Source organism: Parambassis ranga, chromosome 21, assembly GCF_900634625.1.
Source record: "Parambassis ranga chromosome 21, fParRan2.1, whole genome shotgun sequence".
NCBI classification, from domain to species: Eukaryota; Metazoa; Chordata; class Actinopteri; family Ambassidae; genus Parambassis; species Parambassis ranga.
The window spans coordinates 9,837,160-9,857,009 of NC_041041.1; the positions used below are offsets into that span (position 1 = coordinate 9,837,160).

The window sequence follows — 19,850 nt, forward strand, 5'->3', positions numbered from 1 at the left end:
CCAGCATTATTTAATATATATTTAAGTAACAGCATGTCACAACAATGTACAACATCTTTATTTACTTATTTTAGGGCCGTTGGTAATGTGGAGGTAACATACACAGTTTACACTTTTCAAGTCTGTTTCAACATTCATAGAAGTTATCTACTGCTAACAAGCTGAACTGAAACTAGTGTGAAGCCTTATCTGGTTTAATCTAATCAGACGAACATCAAGTCTGTGATATATCTTTGTACAGATGTATCATTTACATTGGTAGCAGAGGTTGCTTCCTGTTTAGTAGTATAAAGACAGTAATCCTAAAATAGATATGATCATTGATAATCAATTGACTCAGTCATGTCTGATATCTACCAGTAGAGGGCAGGAGAGTCCTTTTACTCAGCGATGTGTCTCACCACATGTTGTAGCATCCTCGTTATGAATGGTGTTCTGGAGAGCCCTGATGTTAGTCTGGTTAAGTTCTGTTCCTGTTTCAGGAAACGCTACTTTGAGAACATAATAATGTTCTCTGCTACATACTGTTATGACTGTGCACATGTGCACATGTGCTTGACACATAAATCAAAGTGAAAATCAACTTTTAAAGGGTGTTTCAATGTGGTCACATCCTGTGCCTGTTATCCTTCCTAGTGTTCTTTTAAATATATTTTGACACACACAATTACACATTCAAACAAATATAATACATCATCGATAATACATCGAGCCGACCCCTGCATGCTGAAATGTCTCTTGAAATTTTAACCTATAAATACCTTTGATCAAACCTAACTGCATATTCCATCTGCCACATTTCATCAGTTAGATTGAAAGTCTGTAGTTGTGTAGTCTTTGCATGCTGCAGTGCAGTTCATCCCACCATAGTAATAATGATGTTTTCCATAGTGGGCATGTGGGTGACATGCGGTAAATCCCCTGTTCCATGAATTTAAACTGAAAGGCTTCCCTCGGTTATCAGAAGTCTTTAATCTTGCTCTCGTTTTTTTTTTTTTTTTAGTTTCACATCTCTTTCTTACAGAGGCTTGCATGTCTCTGTGATGCATGTGCACAACACTTTTTGTGCTATGTGAACATATCTGAAGATGTGTTGTAGATAGAGTTCACACGTTGAACATAGCTAGCATAGGGCTCCACATCCTCCACATCCTCTGTCTGAAAAAACACAAGCATTAAAATCTCAACACAATACAGTTCGACAAAAGGATTAATTTGTGTTTAGAAAAACAAAAAGACCAACCTGTGGAGATTTGGAGGGTGAGATGTCTTGCTGTTGGCATTTCCTATAAAAAAAGTTACACAAAACTGTGACTTTTGCTCATCACAAAAACCCAAATACTTCATAGATGTCATCTTTATATTAAAAATCAAGCTTCTTACCTCAACAGTCTTAGTTTCTTTTGTGCAAAAAATGAGATGGCTGCCAAAAACATGATGATTACCACAGCAACAGAAGTGTGCAGCCAGTGAAGATAAGCTGCAGAGAGAGAGAAAGGAGAGGTTTGTCATTAAGTGACATGACAAATTTACAAAAACCACTACGATATAAAATACCATTATAGTCTGTAGAAATCTGACCCGCACTACATTGAGGTGACAGAATCCTTTCCTCATTCCAGTATGGGTGCCTGATAGCACAGCTCAGGTTTTTTGTGTCTGTGTCCTTTGAGAGCTCCAGACGACTTTCCACAGTATAAAATCCCTCTGAGGCCAGTTGTCGTGTGTCTGGAAGCATCGAGCTTCCTGTATGACTCCAGCTGATGTTGGCGGCAGGATTTCCTTTTTCAGCTTTGCACACTGCCACCATCTTGTTTTCCTTACACTCCACCCAGGCATATATATAAGGAGGAACTAAACCACAAAACAGAAGAAACGCAGTGTATTATTAGCGCTGCTGGGAGGACAACTTTTAAGATAAGCATGTTTCAGATCACATGACGTTTTATGCCATTAGATTACTTAAAGTTAGTGACATATTAGAAAAAATCCTGGGTTACTTCAACATGGTCTTATTTGATGGCGATGTTTCCATTAGCAAATACAATTATGATCAATTTTCTGACCGTGGTGTTTTCCACATCACCAAAAAAACTGTTTATCAAGCATTAACTCATCGAGTTAAAGGTTACTGAGTCATTTCCTTGATGTGTCCAACAAATTTACCACTACACATAAGTACACAGTGTACAGCAGGCACCAAATGGAAGCCTTTAGAAACAGACTCAGCACTGCAGCAAGGAAACAAGTCGACCAATCAATCCCTGTGAGTGTAAATTATAAGCTTATCTTTCCCTGTAAAGAAGAGAATTAAACGATTACCTGTGATTGCCACGGTGATCTTATGATTCTCGTTTCCTCCCCTGTAAACTGACTCACACTCATAGAGCCCAACATCATCCGTGGAGAAGTTTTTGATGTGCAGGTAGGACTGAGCATTGGACGTGTTCCGGAGAGACTTTCCGTCCATGCAGTGGTCTTGACTTCGACCATCACTGAACGATATCTTACACTCTTTGGATTTCAGTTTTAGAGTCCAGATGACAAACAGTGTCTCGTTCCAAGTTTTACTGCTACAGGTTAAGTTAACATCACTGCCAAGCTTAAATGTTTCATTTCTGAGAACTGTGGAGAAAGACAGAGGAAAAAACCATTTAAACAAATAACAGATGAGCTGACAAACCAAAAGACGAGCAAAGCAAAGCAAGGAAACTATCAATACTATGTGACACTGGTAGAATAAATCATAAAACTGTCTTTATGCTTGATAATGATGCGATTTCAACTCAAAATATTAACTGTAGTTTGTAAAGCTAAGCTTTAACAAAATAAAAAGCATATTTTTATTTTTATTTATTATTTTTATTCTCCTACGTCCATAGTTACTTCAGCTGAAAAACGTGGCTCAAATCAGAGAATTAATAAGTGAGCATAGTTTAGTCAACATGCAAAGCAGCTGGAAAAAGGGGGAAAATGAATTTACCGTAAACTTTAACAGAGCTAGTAGAAGTGCTGGGGTTTACAGTGGTGCTTTCATTAGTTCCTGAGAGAGACGGAGGTGGATGTTAGATGGATGGTTAGTAGCACAGTGTGTGTCATTCATTATAGAGCGTATGATTGTCAGAGGAAAGCGTATGTGTTAGTGTCACACAAACAGGAAAAATTCAGCCATTCTGATGTTTACTATATTTTGTCACTATATGTGGGCTGTTATGATGAGTATACACAGGTGGTGGGATAGTAAAACCACATCTCTCAGAGAGAAGTTCCTCTTAACCTGCCTGAGACCCCACAGTGGAGAAAAGTTGCATCATGGTGTTATGTAAGATGTGAAGCTATGATTTCCAGTGATTACAAGGGTGGCAGTTACAAAGACCCTGCATATGTTTTTCCCCCCACAGACTGAGTCATATCACTACAGAGTTATCAGAAATCTCAGGGTGGCGAACCACTTACAGTGTGCCAATGTTTGTCACAGATTACATTTCACTGTTAATGTTGTGGTTAAAAGTTTCAAAATAAAAACACACATGTATAAGATACAATGATGACTTCATTGTGGAGGTTTCGTAAAAAGAGCTGCATCTTCTCTGCGTTTAAAATGTGTTAAAAAAATGTTCGAACCTGATTTTTGAGTCCATGCTTCAGACAGGAACATGATCATAACATAAATCCACATCATCTCTGCTGGCCTTCAGGCTCCTCTGTGACCTTGCTACTGTCTTCAGAATTAAACAGACAGTCCTGAACGCTGTCTCAAAGTACCATCCCGACTGTCACACTGCGATTTCAAGATCTGGGTTGGCAGCTCTTCCGCCTCATCTCAGCAAACTCAAACTGCTCTCATCCTTCTGATAAAGTCACATATACGACTTCTGACAAACAAATCCCTCCCTCTTCTTCTTCTTCCTCCCTATCTCCAAACCACATTCCGCTCAGACATCTGCCTTCTTTTTTCTCACTTACAGGGTGACGTCTGACATGCTGAGTTTCCTTTCTTGCCAGTCACATGATCACACCCTTTCAAAGGAACAGCACAAGGCAGGTGTGAGCACTAAATTAAAAAACTCTAGTTTTTTCTGTATAATGTTCAGTTTTTGTTTAACGTTTGGTGACTGAACTGAAGTGTTGAAGTGTTTCTGTTTTGATATCCTCTTTATATACATGAAAAAAGGTTAGTCTCAGGTATTGATGTTAGATTTCAGTAGTTTTGGTTTTGGTCAGCACACTCAGATGAACATTATTTCTGCTGAGTAGGTGTCACATTGTGTGATTGTGGTTTTATAGATGGAGAAAGACACATTGTGCAGTGCAGCCTACGTGCACTGTGAATGTGGGTGCAGGCATTAACTTATTACTGACTCCATCACCATTGTGCAGATTGGAGATAACTGCCAACACGCTTTTCACTGATGTGTGGTTATAATCTGCAAGCTGTATGTGGAGTCTGTGGTTCCTACACATCTTGCAGTCAGAATACTTGTCCCATATTGAAATAAGACGCACAACAAGTATTCATCTTTTCAGTTCAACAGTCACACAAACTAGGCTTGAGGGAGTGACAGTAGGTTATAAACAGCAGTTCTCGTTTTTTTTTTTTCTCTGGAAACTAATATTAGAATGTTTATATTGCATATATAGGCATCAGGATTTCAGCTGACTGTGAGCTGGCTCCCATTCAGACTATTAGAGGAACTAGCCAGCTCTTCACATAATTGCAAAACCTTCTATGGGGAAGTAATGTTGCTTTGGTCAGCTGTTGTATTTAAATATTTCAAATACAAATTAGGTAAGACGACGAGATATGAGCTGAAAGAGGGACTTGAAGAAGGAGCAGTGTGCGCTCAGCGTGTCTGTTTGCGTGTGCGTTTTTGCACTGTTTCCCTTTGATTACACAGACTTCCTGTTGATGTCAAAATCAACCTTTTTAGTCACCCAAAAATATGCTCATGAAGCACAAAGGAAAACAACAACAACAACAACAAAGAGCCTACAGTGGAACAACCAACACAGCCCAGGTCAAAACTGCCACACTTTTTTTTCTTCTTTTATTTTTGCACATTCAATTTGTTTTAATTTAACTTCTCTCTACCTTTTTTTCTGGTCACAGGTCTAAGCCATAACATAAACACCAGCAAACATAATTGTTTGGGTGAGGATGAAGTACCTTTTTTCATAAAGTTTCACTTTTGTCTCTATCTGTATTCCCATTTATTATCAGATTATTATAATACTAATTGCTGAGATAATAAGAGGAACATTAAATGTTGTGCATAATGCAAAGATGCAACCTCCTTATCACCCTCATACCTCTGCCCGTATTAACATTTTAATTATTGTTCTGCAGAAATAGATGCAATCAGCATGTGTGTGCACTTTTAATAATGATACAGCTTTATTTACTAAAAACTCATTTATTAAAAATGTTTCTGGTATAGTTTTAATTTTCACCAAGATGACTTTCTTATTTCAAAATTGATCACATATTTTTATCTGTCATAATTTTATTATTTACATTTCTTGACACCCTCATTGCAACATGGCATCTCTTAATTAATTATTACAAATAAAATAAAATTAAATGTACTTTTTTGGGGAACGAGGGGGAAAAACAACGGATTCCTGAACACACAACTTTTTTCTGTTACGTATCCCGGAAGTCAACAGGCGCTTGGGGTAAAAACCCCTCCCACTTCCGGTCGAACGGTTGTGCGTCTCCATGGTTACCTACTAACATTCATGCTCTCTTCCGTTACATTGCGGCTGCTTTTGAGAAATTGGTCGTTGTTTTTAATTATATAAACAAAATGAGTACATCTGTCACGCGCACGGTCATTAAGAAAAATGACGGCAGCACAGCTTTTAGGCGGGAACGCTGTTATGACTGTTTGTACGGTGAGTCAACTAAACTCAAAGCTAACAGTTATTAACGTGCTATCAGCTAACCCTGCTGCCTATAACTGTTCGCTACAGATCCAGGTTACACAGTGTCATCAGAGGCGGACTACAGAAGGGTTATTGCCAGGGCCTATGCTTCTAAGTGTCGAATAGTAAGTTGCACCCATATGTTTTCCAGAGAGAAAAAAAAAACAAAAACTATGTGCAGTGGCGCAGTGGTATAGCAGGGTTGTCTAGTAGCCGGAAGGTTGGTGGTTCGATCCCAACTCCTCCTTGTCACTGTTGTGTGTTCTTGGGCAAGGCACTTCACCCTAGCCTGTGGCGCGCCTTGCTAGTCATTGTATGACACTGCTTGGCAGCAGCCGTAAAGAATTTCCCTCTGGGATTAATACAGTATCTAAAATAAAAAAAAAAAAATCTGATAGCAAGATGCTAACCCCTAAACCCTACCAACGCACAATTAAAGTAAATATTATTGGATTTAAAGATACTTTTGTTTTTATTACAAAGCACACTGATATATTAAAACATGACTTTTCAGAAGAGTTGATATGAGTTAACCCTTTGCTCTCATAGAGTTCAGCTGTAACCTAATTATTATATTATCACCTCTAATTCTCAAGGCCTGTACCCAGCCTGTGTTAGTGGGTGCTGACTGATTCTCCACCCATGCTCTTACTCATAGTGAGACTAAATTAATCACACTGGGGAATTTTGTTTGTTCGTTTACATCTAAAAAAAACAAAAAACAAAAAACAGTTACTTCGGAAGTTGAATTTTTAGCCCATCAGCAATCTGTGCAATGTGCCAAAGAAGTGACTTGATTTCTGTATCAGGTTACACAGACTCGACTCATGCACGGCTACCTAACAAATTTGCCATTATTTTGCACACCTCCAGAAATTCACTCATAGTAGTCCTTGTGCTAAGCAAATTTGCACAAAAAGTCTTTTGTGTGTGCATGTGTGGAGGGGGGGGGGGTCATTTTAATAATTTATTTATTTTGACTTCAATGTGAGATAAACCCACTAACACTGTTTCCCTCTGCTTCCTCAGAGAAAGGTGCCTGAGTTTACATCTTTGTTTAGCACCCCCCCACGCTACACTATTAAAGTGGACCCTTCACAACCAGTACCTGCATTTACTAATCATCAGTGGTCAGGCCAGTCAGAACAGCGCAGGGAGGCGCTGCAGCAGTTGGCTGGGTAACAAATGTTCATAGTTTTGTTGAGATGAGGTTCACCACAAACCAAATCCTTCGCATGTTTATCAATTTGTAGGTCTGATTCTTGCTTATCTTCTTCACAGTATTACTCCAAATACTGGGGAAACAAAGAAGGGTCATGTGACTGGAGCTGATTACTGGAAATATTTTAAATGGTTTGATTATCTATCTGTTATCTTTGCCAGACACAACAACAAAGGATAGCTGTAGTGCTTCCAAGGTTTCCACTGTAAATATTGATTTAGTTTCTCTGTTTTCTATAGCCCTCTGATTCCCTTTCCACAGCAGGTTCCACCGAATGTGATCGTTGCATTTCAAAAGTAAGTTCCACAGTTACATTAGAGTCATTCGACTGTTATTTTTCCTGCAGTATAGGCATATCTGCTTATTGTGTCACTGCAGAGAGGACTTTGTTACCACCATTCGAAAGAATGCTGAGCGAGAGCCCACCCACGTCACCGTTGGTGTACAGACAGATTACAGAGAAAACGAAACACAGACAGACCCATACAGCCCTGCGTATGTGCTGCGGCCCGGCACAACACCCTCAGAGCTCCTCCAACTAGCAGCTCTGACCTGGGGTACAATATCAAACCAGATCAATCATCACCAGTTATAATGTATAATCAATAAGTTCCTTGAATAGTTTCATTTGGAAATTCTCCTTAGGTCATGGTCTGCCTGCAGGCCTCGCAGAAGTGGAAATGATAGAGCGGGCACGTGCCAAACGAGCTTGGGAGGCCACCCTACCTCCACCGAATGACATGAGCCAGCTTGACAAGCGGAGGCGTATGATGGAGGAGATGGAGGCTAAAGAGTGGGCTTTCAGAGAAGGGGAAATCCAGAAGTAAGTGCCACAACTGGAAGTGATCTAATACATATCTAAATAAATATATATATATGTTTTTATTTAAGCCAACTGTCAGCACAAATATATCGGGCATGAAGTAATATGTTTACACTCTCATTATATCTGTTCAATCTCACTCTTCAAGACCATTTTACTTACAAAAAAATTGTGTTGATTGAATGTGTCTGCTGCCCCCAAGTAGACTAAAATGTGAGCTGGATATGAGAGTGAGCATATGCTGACTCATACACACTACAGCTACATACTGCTCGGGTACAGAGGGCGATTAGGGTCACTGTAAAAATCACATGTGTTTTTGGTAGAATTTAGATTTTAAATTTTAAAATGTAAGATGTAAAGCAAATGTCAGAATCCTAAACTTCTTTTGGTTTCTGTTGTAAACCTTATTCTCTTATACAGATGTGAAATTCTCATCTGATTTCAGGACCTCATGACATTTATATGAGATTTATAAATTGTCTCTCACCATTGACCGCCATTCATGTTGTATTATGGTGATTGTCTTTGGCTTTTACAATACAAAACGTCCCTTTTTTTAATGTCTGCTCCAGGTTACAAGATGCCCGTCTTGCTGTGCTGAAAGACCTGCTAATGCAGAGGGATGAAGCTCAGGAACATGTCACCAATGAAAGACTGAACCAGATATATTCTAAGTTCCAAAATAACAAGAAGGCAGCACAACACAAAATCCACAATGACTACCTGAGATGTATGACAGCCGCATCTTGACATGCTCCAACAAAATATCCTGTGTTAGTCATGGCTTTCTTTTGCCTCCTTCACATTCATCTGTCTCATTGTTTATCTGCAGCGTTGAGAAAACTGGAAGCCAAGAGGAAGAATGTGGAGGGAAAACTTAAGCGCCATGGCATCGTTGTAGATGCTCAGATGTATGTCCCTCGGATTGTTGGGGCCGCGTTTACCAGGAACAACGTGTTAAAAAACAACTATTTAGACACATATGAAGGTCTGAAGGTCACATATGAGCAAACATTTTCAAAGTGGCACCTAAAATAGGATTCAGCAGTATCCCTTTTTATGGGAATTTATGACTCTTTGTTTACCACAGGCTTGGAAGAGCTTGAGGCAGGACTCTGTTCCTCGCCATCTAAACCAGGGGTTAAAAGATCCAAGGGTAGAGACACCAATGATGCATTCAAGGCCCCTGTGACTAGAGCTCTTAGGCTGATGAAGAAATACAAGGTAAGGCAGGAAAATGTATTAGTAATTGTTATATGATTGAAGTTTTTGGTACAGATCCCCGAGTTTGTCTCCACAGACACTGAGGGAGGAAGAAGAAAACCTGTTGAGAAAGAAGTCTTTGAGGTTTCTCAGCAAAAAGAAGAAGCCTGTTCCTCGTCCTGTCACTCCCAGAGTGGAGAATCCGGCAGAGGTCAGCTAAATCCTCACAGTGTAATCAACACCTGTTAATCCTGTATGTATTATAGTCACTGTATTTCATTTATGTCTGTCTTTAGGGGGATGAGGAGACAGAGCTTGCAGTAATTCACTTGCAGAAACTAATAAGAGGAAGAAGTATCCAATATGAGGTGTGGACATGTGCAGAAAATTACCAAAGACAAATATGCTTCACCTCTCTTCACCTCTCTTCTCTTCTGTCTGTGTTGTTCTGCAGTTGTTTGAGGGGAAGGAAAAATATCTGGACCTCATACAGGAGCTGAGGACTGTCCATGCCCTGCAGAGTGAAGAGCAGGCGCTACAGGAAGCTGACAAAGAACTCATAACCACACTGAAAAAACAGAGAGACCAACAGAGACACAAGGTGAAACACACACACACACACACACGTCCACAGGCACAAATATATCACACTCTACAACACCACGCATGGCCTTTTCTCTTCCTGCTTCCTAGATCTCTGAAGAGGAGGCATCTCGTGCTGAAGTGGTTGGTTCGGAGCTTGAACAACTGTTTGACACCTTGTCTAAGGAGCTGATTCGTCTCCAGGAGGAGCGCAGGATTCATGCTTTCACGCTATTGGCTGAGAGAGAACGTCGTCTCCGGGAGGCCGAGGAGAGTGGAAGGAGACAAGTGGAAGAGCGCAGACGCAAGGAAGAAGATGAGATCTTTAAACAAGTGCGTGTCATTTCAAATGCGACTGAAAAATAACGCACATAATGCTGAGCTTGTGTGTGTGTCGCTAACGTTGTGTCACAGGTGGTGCAGGTACACCAGGAAAGTGTGGATTTGTATTTAGAGGACATCATCTTGGGAACTGTGGAACAGATTGCTGACGATCAGGCCAGAGAGGAAATCCACAAGAAGACAAAGGAGGTCAATGACATTGCCTATGCCATGGACAAGAGGTAAAGAATGCTTTGAAAGAAGAAATTCACAATTCTAAGTAGCAAGAAAAAGTAGAAATCTGTGTGTGTCATTAGCCGGGACAGTCTTCAGTCAGAAGAGATTGTATCAGAGATGGTCTACAGCTTCCTTATCCCAGAGGTTGAGAAGATGCGTGTCAGGCAAACAGGTTTGAATATTTGTAGCAATCATTAAAACATAATGAAGAGGAAGTAGGAAGGAAGAGCTGTTAGTAAATAACCTACTTTCTCTTTGTGACACACTTGCAGTGCATCAGAAGCAGCAAAGACACTTGCTGGCAGCCCGGAGCGTCATTCAGGGAACTACAGAGTCTGCTGAGATCCCTTCTAGCACTGAGGGAGCCTCACAGAAGATCAGTCCCTCTAAAGAAGCCCCGGAGGAGATGTTCAGCCAGGTGGAACCGGGGAATGAAGCCGAGCAGCAACACACCGACACTGAGGAAACAGAGAACTAGAGTGTTATAAGTTTGTTGTCAAATCATAATCAAATCATTAAAGTATCATAAACTTAATTCTTAGTGTTCTGGTTTATTAGATGTTTTTATTAGATCAGATATTTGTTCAAGTATGCTTTAAAGGCTTTCAGTCCATGGACCACATGTTTCAACTTTCACAGCTGTACAAGTGTGCAGAAAGTGTCTGTTATGATCTCTTGTGACCACTAGATGGCAGAAAGACTCCAAATCAACGGGAAAGTGCAGTTTACTTAAAAAAATCCTACTGTTTGCAGTTGTTGGTTGAATAAAATTGAGAGATTTGTTCGAACTCTGCAGACCTCGTCTTACTTTGTCAGCTCATTAAACACATCATGAGCCACGGTGCCAAGGTAACAGAGTCTAATCTACGTAGGCGGTGCTGGACGTCTGACCCCGCCTTTGTGTAGCCTGGAATACATGTAGCAGCCAGCCTGGTGTGTAAAACCTTAAACAACACCTTCAGCAGGAACGACGGGCGCGATCTCTGTTCTCACCTGTTGAGCGCTCAGTACATCTGAAATCCACCCAGCGAGGAGGAGGACGCAGCGTGGACTGCGCGCAGTGTCCGGACATCTGACACCAGCTGAGTGCGCGGAATGATCTGTTTGATCAATGGAAGACCTTTAACCAGGTACAATAGGAACGGGAAGTAAGGCTGTTATTACAGAGTGTTATATTTTATTACAAGTGTTAAACCATCTTTGTCAGTGCCTGTGTGTCTGTTAATAAAAAGGAGAAAAAGAACAGAAAAGATTTAACCAGCGTTCACACGCTGTCACAGTAAAGTAAATAGATACAGATTCAGCTGAACTCTGTGGTCGTTGTGCCAGTTTAAAGGTGCATCACACCTAAATTACATCACGGCTGCAGAGTAGTCTTTGACTTATTGAAGGTGATGGGCTTAAATGATGAACCAGTTTGTTTTTTTATAGTAAAGATTTGATTCAGGTGACACATCCCACACCTGACGTCTGTCTGATAAACCCTGTGACTGAAAATGACTAATAATCGAGTGTAATTAGGAATATCTGCACCGTTCACTGCACATCCTGTGTTGAGCTGGTTCCCCATGGTAACCATTCAGTTACAGTGAATAGATGAGAAATAAAGCTATCCCACAGTTCACAGCGAGCCTTTAGTCATATGTAGTTATGCCTCAACACTTCTTCAGTCAAAGATATAATAGAAGAATTTGATTCAACTGCGGTGCTGCAGATTAACTGTTTTTAATGAAATGTGACAGGGTTTAAAATGACTGACACACTTGATCTTGATGTTGGTGACGGAGTCAGCTCCAGGAACAGAGGAGCTGTTCCCGGAGCTCTCCCATCTACATACAGCAGTTAAACCGCCAACAAAGCTTGCTTATGATATCTCTCCGACTGGCCTTATCTCTTCTGAGGACGGTGTGGTGAACACAATCTTGAGCTGAACACAAAACATCAAGGAAGCCGACCTCGCTCTGCTGCACTTAAAATAATGCTGCTAGTGATGTTGTTACTATTTGATCATCCCTCAGGTGGAGTGCAGATCATCTGTGACATAATCACCATGCCATATGAAGAGGATGAAGATGAGGAGCCCAGAGCCTGCGCAGTGTGTGGGGATCAGGCCAAAGGTTACCACTTCAATGCTTTGACATGTGAAGGCTGCAAGGGCTTCTTCAGGTAGGGTCGCTCACTCTTTCTTCTCACTTTTCTTACAAAGCATTAAAAGGCTGTATGATAACAACGTAATGAGGCCTGTTATGGAAGACCTCATTCAGGAGCCATCTTCCTCACTGTAAGCTGGAGCTGCAACATAAAGTAAATTCTGTGACGTCTTAATTTTTAAATGTTTTTTTCTTGTAAATTTATAACTTTATTTTAATTTTTTTAAATCGTATCTACCGTCCTTATCCCCATCTGACTGTTTTGTTTGCATACAGAGCTTAGCTGCAATCACAATATGGATGCCTGGTGTGAACAAGGCCTGAAATGCACATATATTAACACATTCCATGAACAGTTCAGTACGCACATACTGTACATGCGAATAACAGCTTTATGACATGTGTGAGAGAGTCTTTACATACAAAATACATTCAAAGAAAAACGCTTTACTGGAAAAAAACATCAGAGTCAAATTAGATCTGGGATCAGCGAGCCAAATGTATTACTCTTAAGGTGCATGAATATTTAATGACATCCAATCTGACTTTAAATGCACCTGAGAAATCAGCTCATGAGACATGTACCGTGGAGTCAGGCCATTCAGGCCCTTTTATACCCAAGAAGAAAATGTTTTAAATTGTGTTCTCGGAGCTGTGGGTGGCCAGTGCAGGGTTCAGAAGGCTGGGAGCAATAACTCTTTCTGATATATTGTCCCAGTCTGAGCTCCTGCAGCTCTCCTCTGAATAAGTTGCAGCCTGCGAATCATTTTAGCAGGAAGGCTCATAAAATCATGAGCTTCTTACAATCAAAGTAGAAAGATCATTTTAAGGCATTTCTTAATCAGTAAAAAGTGATTGAAAGACATTGTTTCTATTATAACTTAGAGTCAATGCCCTTTAAATTTGTTTTCTCCCTATTTAGAGTCGTCAAAACTATTTATTAGAGAACTGATTGGTTTTCTTCAGAGCATGGTGACAGAAAATCATGATTATTTTATCTTTCAGTATATAATTACTGCTCCTGTATTCATTCCAAAATAATCTCTGCATATTCTGGATGTTGTTTGGTAAACTGTCACTGTTATGTTTTAGAGTTCAAGAAGAGCCAAATGCAGACAAACTAAATGCCAAAGTGTCCAACAAAAAACAAGCTTTATTAACATAAAGCAGAAAAACCCTAAAAAAACTACACTACTACTTTACTACAACTTTAGCAGGAGAAGGGTTAACAAGACACAGGTGACGGCAATCAGGACAGGGCGGGTAACAAACACGGAGGAACACAAGAGAAAGTAAAACAAAGACACACAAGGAACTATGGGCCATTACTAATATACTGTGTGCCATTTTTAATTATTTAGACACAGTTTATTTCACATACTGTACTGTACATGGCGAGCAGTAATACTGTAATACAGAGTGTATTTTCATCCTTGTGATGTCTCACTTCTGACTGTAGTAAGCTGTTACTAAGTGGGTTTTTAAATATTAACAGACGTGCCATAAAGAGGTCGACACAGCTCCGATGTCCCTACATGAAAAAATGCATCATAACCAAAAACAACCGCCGCTCATGTCAAGCCTGCCGCTTTCGTAAGTGCCAGGACATCGGCATGCGCAAGGACAGTAAGTACTTTTTCTGACGCGACTCGTGATGCCTTATTGTTTAAAGGACCAGTGTGTAGGATTTAGCACCATCTAGTGACAAGGCTGCAGATTACAACCAGCTAAATAACTTTTTTCACATCTATAGGAGAACCTACACAAAAGGCCTTCTTCAGAGCCCGTGTTTGCCTCTATAGAGGTTTGCACAAAGCAGACAGTCCAAATCATAGATACAGTAACAAGGCTCACATGCTTATCACTGCAACAATGCCGTCTTTGGATCTTTGGGCTGTTACACAGTCTCATCATCTGTAGTACACACTGATGTCCACAGAGGTCACCATGCTTAGACAAATGATACAATCGGTGACCTCTTGCTGACTATCAAGCAGGAATTGGCCTTAAATATCACACACTGGTCCTTTTATTTTTTTTAAAAGGTAGGGTAGGAGATTTTGAAAACTCAGTGAGAGTCAGCCAGATTTAGAAAGTAAACACACGGCCCTACCTCTCGGAGCTTACCCCGAAGCCACACCTCCCAAACACATGGACGCACATTACCTGAAGACGACCTGCGGTCGGTGACTTCGGCCATCATGCACGTACCTCTCTGGTGCGCGCAGAGCAGGAAGAGAGTGACAACCAATACTCCGTGCAGGGTCCACCCGGAGGATTGGCTGATGTTTTTAGCGTTTTATAGCTTCCACAGATGATTAATATTCTTCGTTTTAAAGCGAAACTGCCGAACCAATTGAATGCTATCGGATTATAAAGAGAAGTTACACTAATTTAACAAAAAGTGCATCAGAATCAAATCTCCTACCCTACCTTTAAAGGAACATACTTTATTTTATTTATTTGACATTAAAGTTAGTGAACTACTGATGTTTTAATTACTTTGGGGGATCAGAACCACTGAAAGAAATACAATTTTGAGGTTTTTTTTCTAAAAAAGATTGTACGATGTTTTTAAATCAGTTTTTCTGGCCTTACATGCTAGCGTCACTTTTTGATTTGTATCTGTTTAGTGGTCATGTCTGAAGAAGAGGTGATGAAGAGGAGGACTCGAATCAAGCAAAAGAAGATGTATATAGCATCCACACAGCTTTCATCCCAGCAGGAACAAACCATCGAGGAGCTGCTCAGCGCCCATCACAGCACGTTTGACCCGGTGTTTTCACGCTTCAGTGGATTCCGGGTGTGTGAGCGGCTACAGCGGTTCATCTTTGGTATTCTTGTTTTTCTTCTTTAACTGTAAAACAGTTTTTTTTCAGCCTATGGACAGAAGCGTCAGTCCTGTCAGTGAATACAGCCAGTCTGCAAGCGAGCCCTTTAACGAACCAACCTGCCCTGAAAACACCTGCACCTCAGCCAGTAAACATGGAAGTGACCTCACAGCAGCCTCATACGCTGGCTTCTCCTCCTCCTCCTCCTCCTCCTGCTCCTTCCATCACGAAGAAGACGAGGTTAAAAACTGTGTTTTCTCTGCTCTGCCACACGTCACCGACCTCACAACATATATGATCAAGGATGTCATCAGTTTTTCCAAAAGTCTTCAGGAGTTCAGGTAAATACTCCGTGCATCAGTGCATCTTCAAATGATTTTTGTTGTTGTTTGACACATTAAGCTGGTCTGTTTCAGGTCTTTAACCATAGGAGACCAAATCTCTCTGCTGAAGGGGGCCACGTTTGAAATCATGCAAATCCGCTTCAACATGGTTTTCAACTCTGAAACAAGCAACTGGGAGTGTGGCCATATTACATACTGCATCGATGACGCCGTACGAGGTGAGGACATCCAACAAACACAACGCTCTGAGGTCTGAGGTTTACTGTGCTTAAAAATATTACTGTGTACTCAGTCTCATTATTCATAATCTGCTCACAACCAGACACTTGAGGACAGCAATAACACAACAATGACGACATTGGGAACATGTTAACATACAGTTTCTTGTGGACCAGCACTCCGTGTCCACCCAAGAAGATAGACTAAACTCCATCGGCTATGCTAAGCTGAGCTAACCATAGTCACTCCAGAGGTTTTAAATAAAGATGGACGACACTTCCATCACATCAGTTATAGGTTTCTGAAGAGCAGTTTAAAACTGCAGATATCGCCATTCTGGCAGCGTTAGCTCAGATAGCTGCTGAGACAGGAAGGTCACAATCTACTAAATCACACCTGTCGCCTACACAGTGGCCATTATTAATCATGCTGTAGATAAAGTTTAGAGATAATTTAAAAAGGGTAGTAATATATAATGGAAAAACTAGAGACCAAAAAAACAAGTTTCATACCAGGCTGTAATGTATATGCATCTATTTCTGCTCTAACATTGGTTATTTTAACACAGTTCTCTTTGGTAATTGACTCACTTTTAGAGAGTTTTTGTCATTAGCTGTAGACATAGTTAGCAAAGAAAGGAGAAGGGGGGACAATCTCTTGTAGGCCTTGTACAAAGTATGGATGTTTCCTATTAGGTGTCAATCAAAAGGTCAAAGTGCAATCTCCATTTTGGAGTCATAATAACAACATAAGGTTTTTGATGATGATTAAGCGGGCCGTCATGGTGGTTAACATGTAGGATTCTGGTATGAATCTGGCCTTTCTGTGTGGAGTTTTCACGCCTGCGTGGGTTTTCTTCAGCTTTCTCTAACATACCAAAGACCTGCATGTCAGGTTAATTGAAGACTCTAACTCTGCCGTAGGTGTAAGTGGTTGTCTCTCTTTGTTAGCCCCGTGAGAGACTGACGACCTGTCCAGGGTGATCTAGCAGCATTTCTGAGTCTAATAACATGTTTCACTGGATTGGATCACTGGAACCTTTGTTAATGTAAAGAGGATGGCATTGATTTGTGGGCCTAGCAGTTAATAATGTACTACATCATTGTGGTTATGGTGTTGAAATTGCATTAACACACATTTACTGAACATTTTGAATATGTATCAATAGCTGGATGGGTGGTGATACCACACAAATATCTGACAAGTGAATTAAGTATCAGTACCTGACTGGGTCACATAAGATTTCCTCTCACTGTATTATAAAAACCTGCAGAAGTGCTCAGATTGTATACATGTTCACCAGGATCACACATGCACACACATTCTTTTTACAGTCATTGATAAAATCCTAAAACAGACCTGAACAATCACAACAGCAAACACAGATAATAACAGGTCCATACCATAAGTCAGGCCCAGGCCCAGGCCCAGGCCCAGACACACACACAGTCTGCAAACCACTAGCTGTGCTGTTGTGGATGGTGATTATCTAACTTGTGTCTGCAGTTTGTTGTTGGACCGGTTGTGTGGATCCTTTCTGTGTAACAGCTACCTGCTCTTCACATAAACTCAATGAGAGCTGTGGGCTGATTATTTTTACGCTTTTTTAAGCTGAACGAGCAGCTGAACAATCAGCTGGAGTTCATCATCTTCACTGTGAAGCACAGAGTGTTCTGCCTGCAAAGAACACACAGAGGTCTAAACAGACGCAGCCATGTCACAAACACCTGCACGCTGACACTTCAGCCAGGACCTTTACCATTAATTTGTTTAAACCACACATAATGTAATGTTCTGCACGCTTCCTCTTGCCACATGTTCTCAGACGTGAAACGTGACTCCAGAAGGAACACTCGGCAGAATGTTGTCAAACTGGAACAGTCTGTTACAAGATCAAACTGAATGAAGCTCACATGTATTCACTGTTTTTCCTGCTTCCTTTCACACAGGCTGGAACTCTGCTTTTGTTCTTGAACTTTTCCTGTAAACTCCAAACATATATCATGCACATCCTTGAATCCATATGAACACTGCAGTGGAGATAACAAAGCTGCAAAGAGATAACAGGCAGGCTTCTTTCAAGAGAACAGTAAACATGACAGAGATGCAGCCAACAACAGGGTCTGAAAGGACTATTCTAGTTCTATTTATTCATAGTTCATGAACTTTTGATACTAACAGAAGTAACACAATACTGATGTTATCAAGTAGTGTGAACATGTTTTAATAGTTTCCCGTTGAGGCTGTAAATAAAGCTGACGTTTGAACCTAAGTCTCAGTTTATCCAAATATGGCTGCTAAAACATTACCAACCTTCACCCACACAGAAGCCATTTCCTTCATAATGCTGTAAAGTCTGAATATAATTGAAGCCCACCAGGTGTATTTGACTCACTTTTTTGGGACCAGTGGTTATTTGAGGAACTGCAGTTTTTGGTCCTTCCTTCTGACTCCCAATGACCAGCAGTAATGACAAAACAATCAGCAACATCTGAAATGTAAAGAGATAAATATGAGATAGAAGTCATCATTTATCATTCTGTCTGTTTTAGACACAATTGTGCTGTTTTCATAGAGTTGCATAAGTGATGACAGGAACAGGAAGTAACAGATACCTCCTAACAAAACACTTACTGCAGTTACAACAGGCTGGTCTACTACAGAAGGACACTAAGACTGAGAAATCATTTTTAAATTAACAGAATGGATATTTCCTAAAGTTTAATGTTGCTCACTGATGCTGAAAGCCTTTCCAGTCCTGGATAATTACATTCAAATTACCTGCAGAATAAAAGTATGGAGACAGAAAGGAACCCAAATGGGCCGTTCAGAGGCAGCATTAGCTGCTCTTCTATCTCTGTCTTGTCATTAACCTTTCCCCTGTGTGTGTGTGTTTTTTATAGCGGGTTTTCAGCCACTTCTCCTCGAACCTCTGTTCAAACTTCACCACACGCTACGTAAACTGGACCTGCTGGAGGAAGAGTACGTCCTCATACAAGCCATGTCCCTGTTCTCTCCAGGTAGCAGCACGCAGATCTTCATCAGGTCATCATAAACTAATAGCCTGTAAAATATTCAAACGATTTAGGCACAATTTTCTTTGTATAAGACATTTGTCCTTTTTTGATCCACCAGATCGTCCAGGAGTGCAGAACCACAGCCTGATTGACAAAGTTCATGAATACTTGGCACTGACACTGAAAACCTGGATCGACTGCAAGAGAACAGGCCCAGAAAAACAGTGAGTGCTGCTCTCAGTCCTTTCAATGTAAAAGCTTTATATACTTACCTACTTTTGTGTCTGTTTTTTTTTTAGCCTTCTGTTCCCCAAAGTGATCGCCTGCTTTACAGAGATGAGAACAATGACCGAGGAATACAGCAAACAGATCCTGCAGATCCAGGACATCCAGCCGGACACCATCTCTCCTCTCATAATGGAAGTTGTCAGTAAAAGCCCCTGTAGTGACTTCTGAGTTTTACTGCACGTGGACGGCTCAAACACTATGAAAGGAAAGTATCCTGCTGAGTAGAGGAGTCTGTCGATGTCACAGTCTACGGACAATAATCACGTCTCTGCACACTATATGCAAGAACCTACTAGATTGACAGCAGTGAGTGTCACTTCTGATTTTGTTAAACTGAGGGGTGATTTAATCGTCATGTGGTTTTGCTTACAGTCAGCACATATTGTGGAGATTGATGTTTATTTGTGTACATGCTGCCTGCAGAATTGTCAGACTGTAAAGTATGTGTATTCTTAGACAATGGTAGAGGGTGTGGTTGCAAAGACAATCTTTGTGCGTCACGGTTGTTACCTCAGGTTGTACTATTTTTTGTGTTTTGATGACATACTAGATATATAAAAAAGGAAACGCTACACTAAGTGTAAATAAAAAGAGCTGGAGACTGAAGTGTATCATTGTATCTATTGTGTCAACACTGCCACATGGTGGTCATACTGACACAATGACTAGTAACACATGGGAAACA

General features: G+C 40.7%; 3 protein-coding genes across 7 annotated transcripts; 2 read left to right on the forward strand and 1 right to left on the reverse strand.

Annotated features, from left to right (window-relative positions):
- Window positions 1-965: 965 nt before the first annotated feature.
- Window positions 966-3,865, reverse strand: si:ch211-214p13.9 (cell surface glycoprotein CD200 receptor 1-A). 3 transcript variants are annotated; one of them, XM_028393568.1, is made up of 7 exons: window positions 3,625-3,865; window positions 2,984-3,043; window positions 2,323-2,625; window positions 1,582-1,854; window positions 1,384-1,480; window positions 1,244-1,286; window positions 966-1,158 (listed from the first exon to the last, which is right to left on the reverse strand). In XM_028393568.1, exons 1-7 carry the CDS (start codon window positions 3,680-3,682, stop codon window positions 1,069-1,071), a joined length of 924 nt encoding a protein of 307 aa, XP_028249369.1. In that variant the 5' UTR covers window positions 3,683-3,865; the 3' UTR covers window positions 966-1,068. The 3 variants fall into 3 exon arrangements, with proteins under 3 accessions (XP_028249369.1, XP_028249368.1, XP_028249370.1); XM_028393567.1 differs by having other exon boundaries at window positions 1,558-1,854; XM_028393569.1 differs by lacking the exon at window positions 2,984-3,043 and having other exon boundaries at window positions 1,558-1,854.
- Window positions 3,866-4,894: 1,029 nt separating this feature from the next.
- Window positions 4,895-10,851, forward strand: cfap91 (cilia and flagella associated protein 91). Of its 2 annotated transcripts, none has more exons than XM_028393562.1 (17): window positions 4,895-5,018; window positions 5,974-6,050; window positions 6,955-7,103; window positions 7,207-7,278; window positions 7,387-7,443; window positions 7,526-7,704; window positions 7,793-7,970; window positions 8,546-8,703; window positions 8,806-8,961; window positions 9,064-9,197; window positions 9,274-9,387; window positions 9,473-9,544; window positions 9,631-9,777; window positions 9,870-10,091; window positions 10,173-10,321; window positions 10,397-10,488; window positions 10,589-10,851. In XM_028393562.1, the coding sequence occupies exons 1-17, from the start codon at window positions 4,910-4,912 to the stop codon at window positions 10,792-10,794; spliced, it is 2,271 nt and encodes a 756-aa protein (XP_028249363.1). In that variant the 5' UTR covers window positions 4,895-4,909; the 3' UTR covers window positions 10,795-10,851. The 2 variants fall into 2 exon arrangements, with proteins under 2 accessions (XP_028249363.1, XP_028249364.1); XM_028393563.1 differs by lacking the exon at window positions 4,895-5,018 and adding an exon at window positions 5,766-5,895.
- A 351-nt stretch (window positions 10,852-11,202) lies between these two features.
- Window positions 11,203-19,771, forward strand: nr1i2 (nuclear receptor subfamily 1, group I, member 2). Of its 2 annotated transcripts, none has more exons than XR_003669349.1 (9): window positions 11,203-11,446; window positions 12,335-12,482; window positions 13,962-14,092; window positions 15,100-15,269; window positions 15,346-15,638; window positions 15,714-15,859; window positions 18,764-18,905; window positions 18,996-19,101; window positions 19,177-19,315. XR_003669349.1 is itself a non-coding variant. In XM_028393564.1 (9 exons), exons 2-9 carry the CDS (start codon window positions 12,367-12,369, stop codon window positions 19,331-19,333), a joined length of 1,236 nt encoding a protein of 411 aa, XP_028249365.1. In that variant the 5' UTR covers window positions 11,203-11,446; window positions 12,335-12,366; the 3' UTR covers window positions 19,334-19,771. The 2 variants fall into 2 exon arrangements, 1 of the variants encoding a protein (XP_028249365.1); XM_028393564.1 differs by having other exon boundaries at window positions 18,764-18,880; window positions 19,177-19,771.
- Window positions 19,772-19,850: the final 79 nt, after the last annotated feature.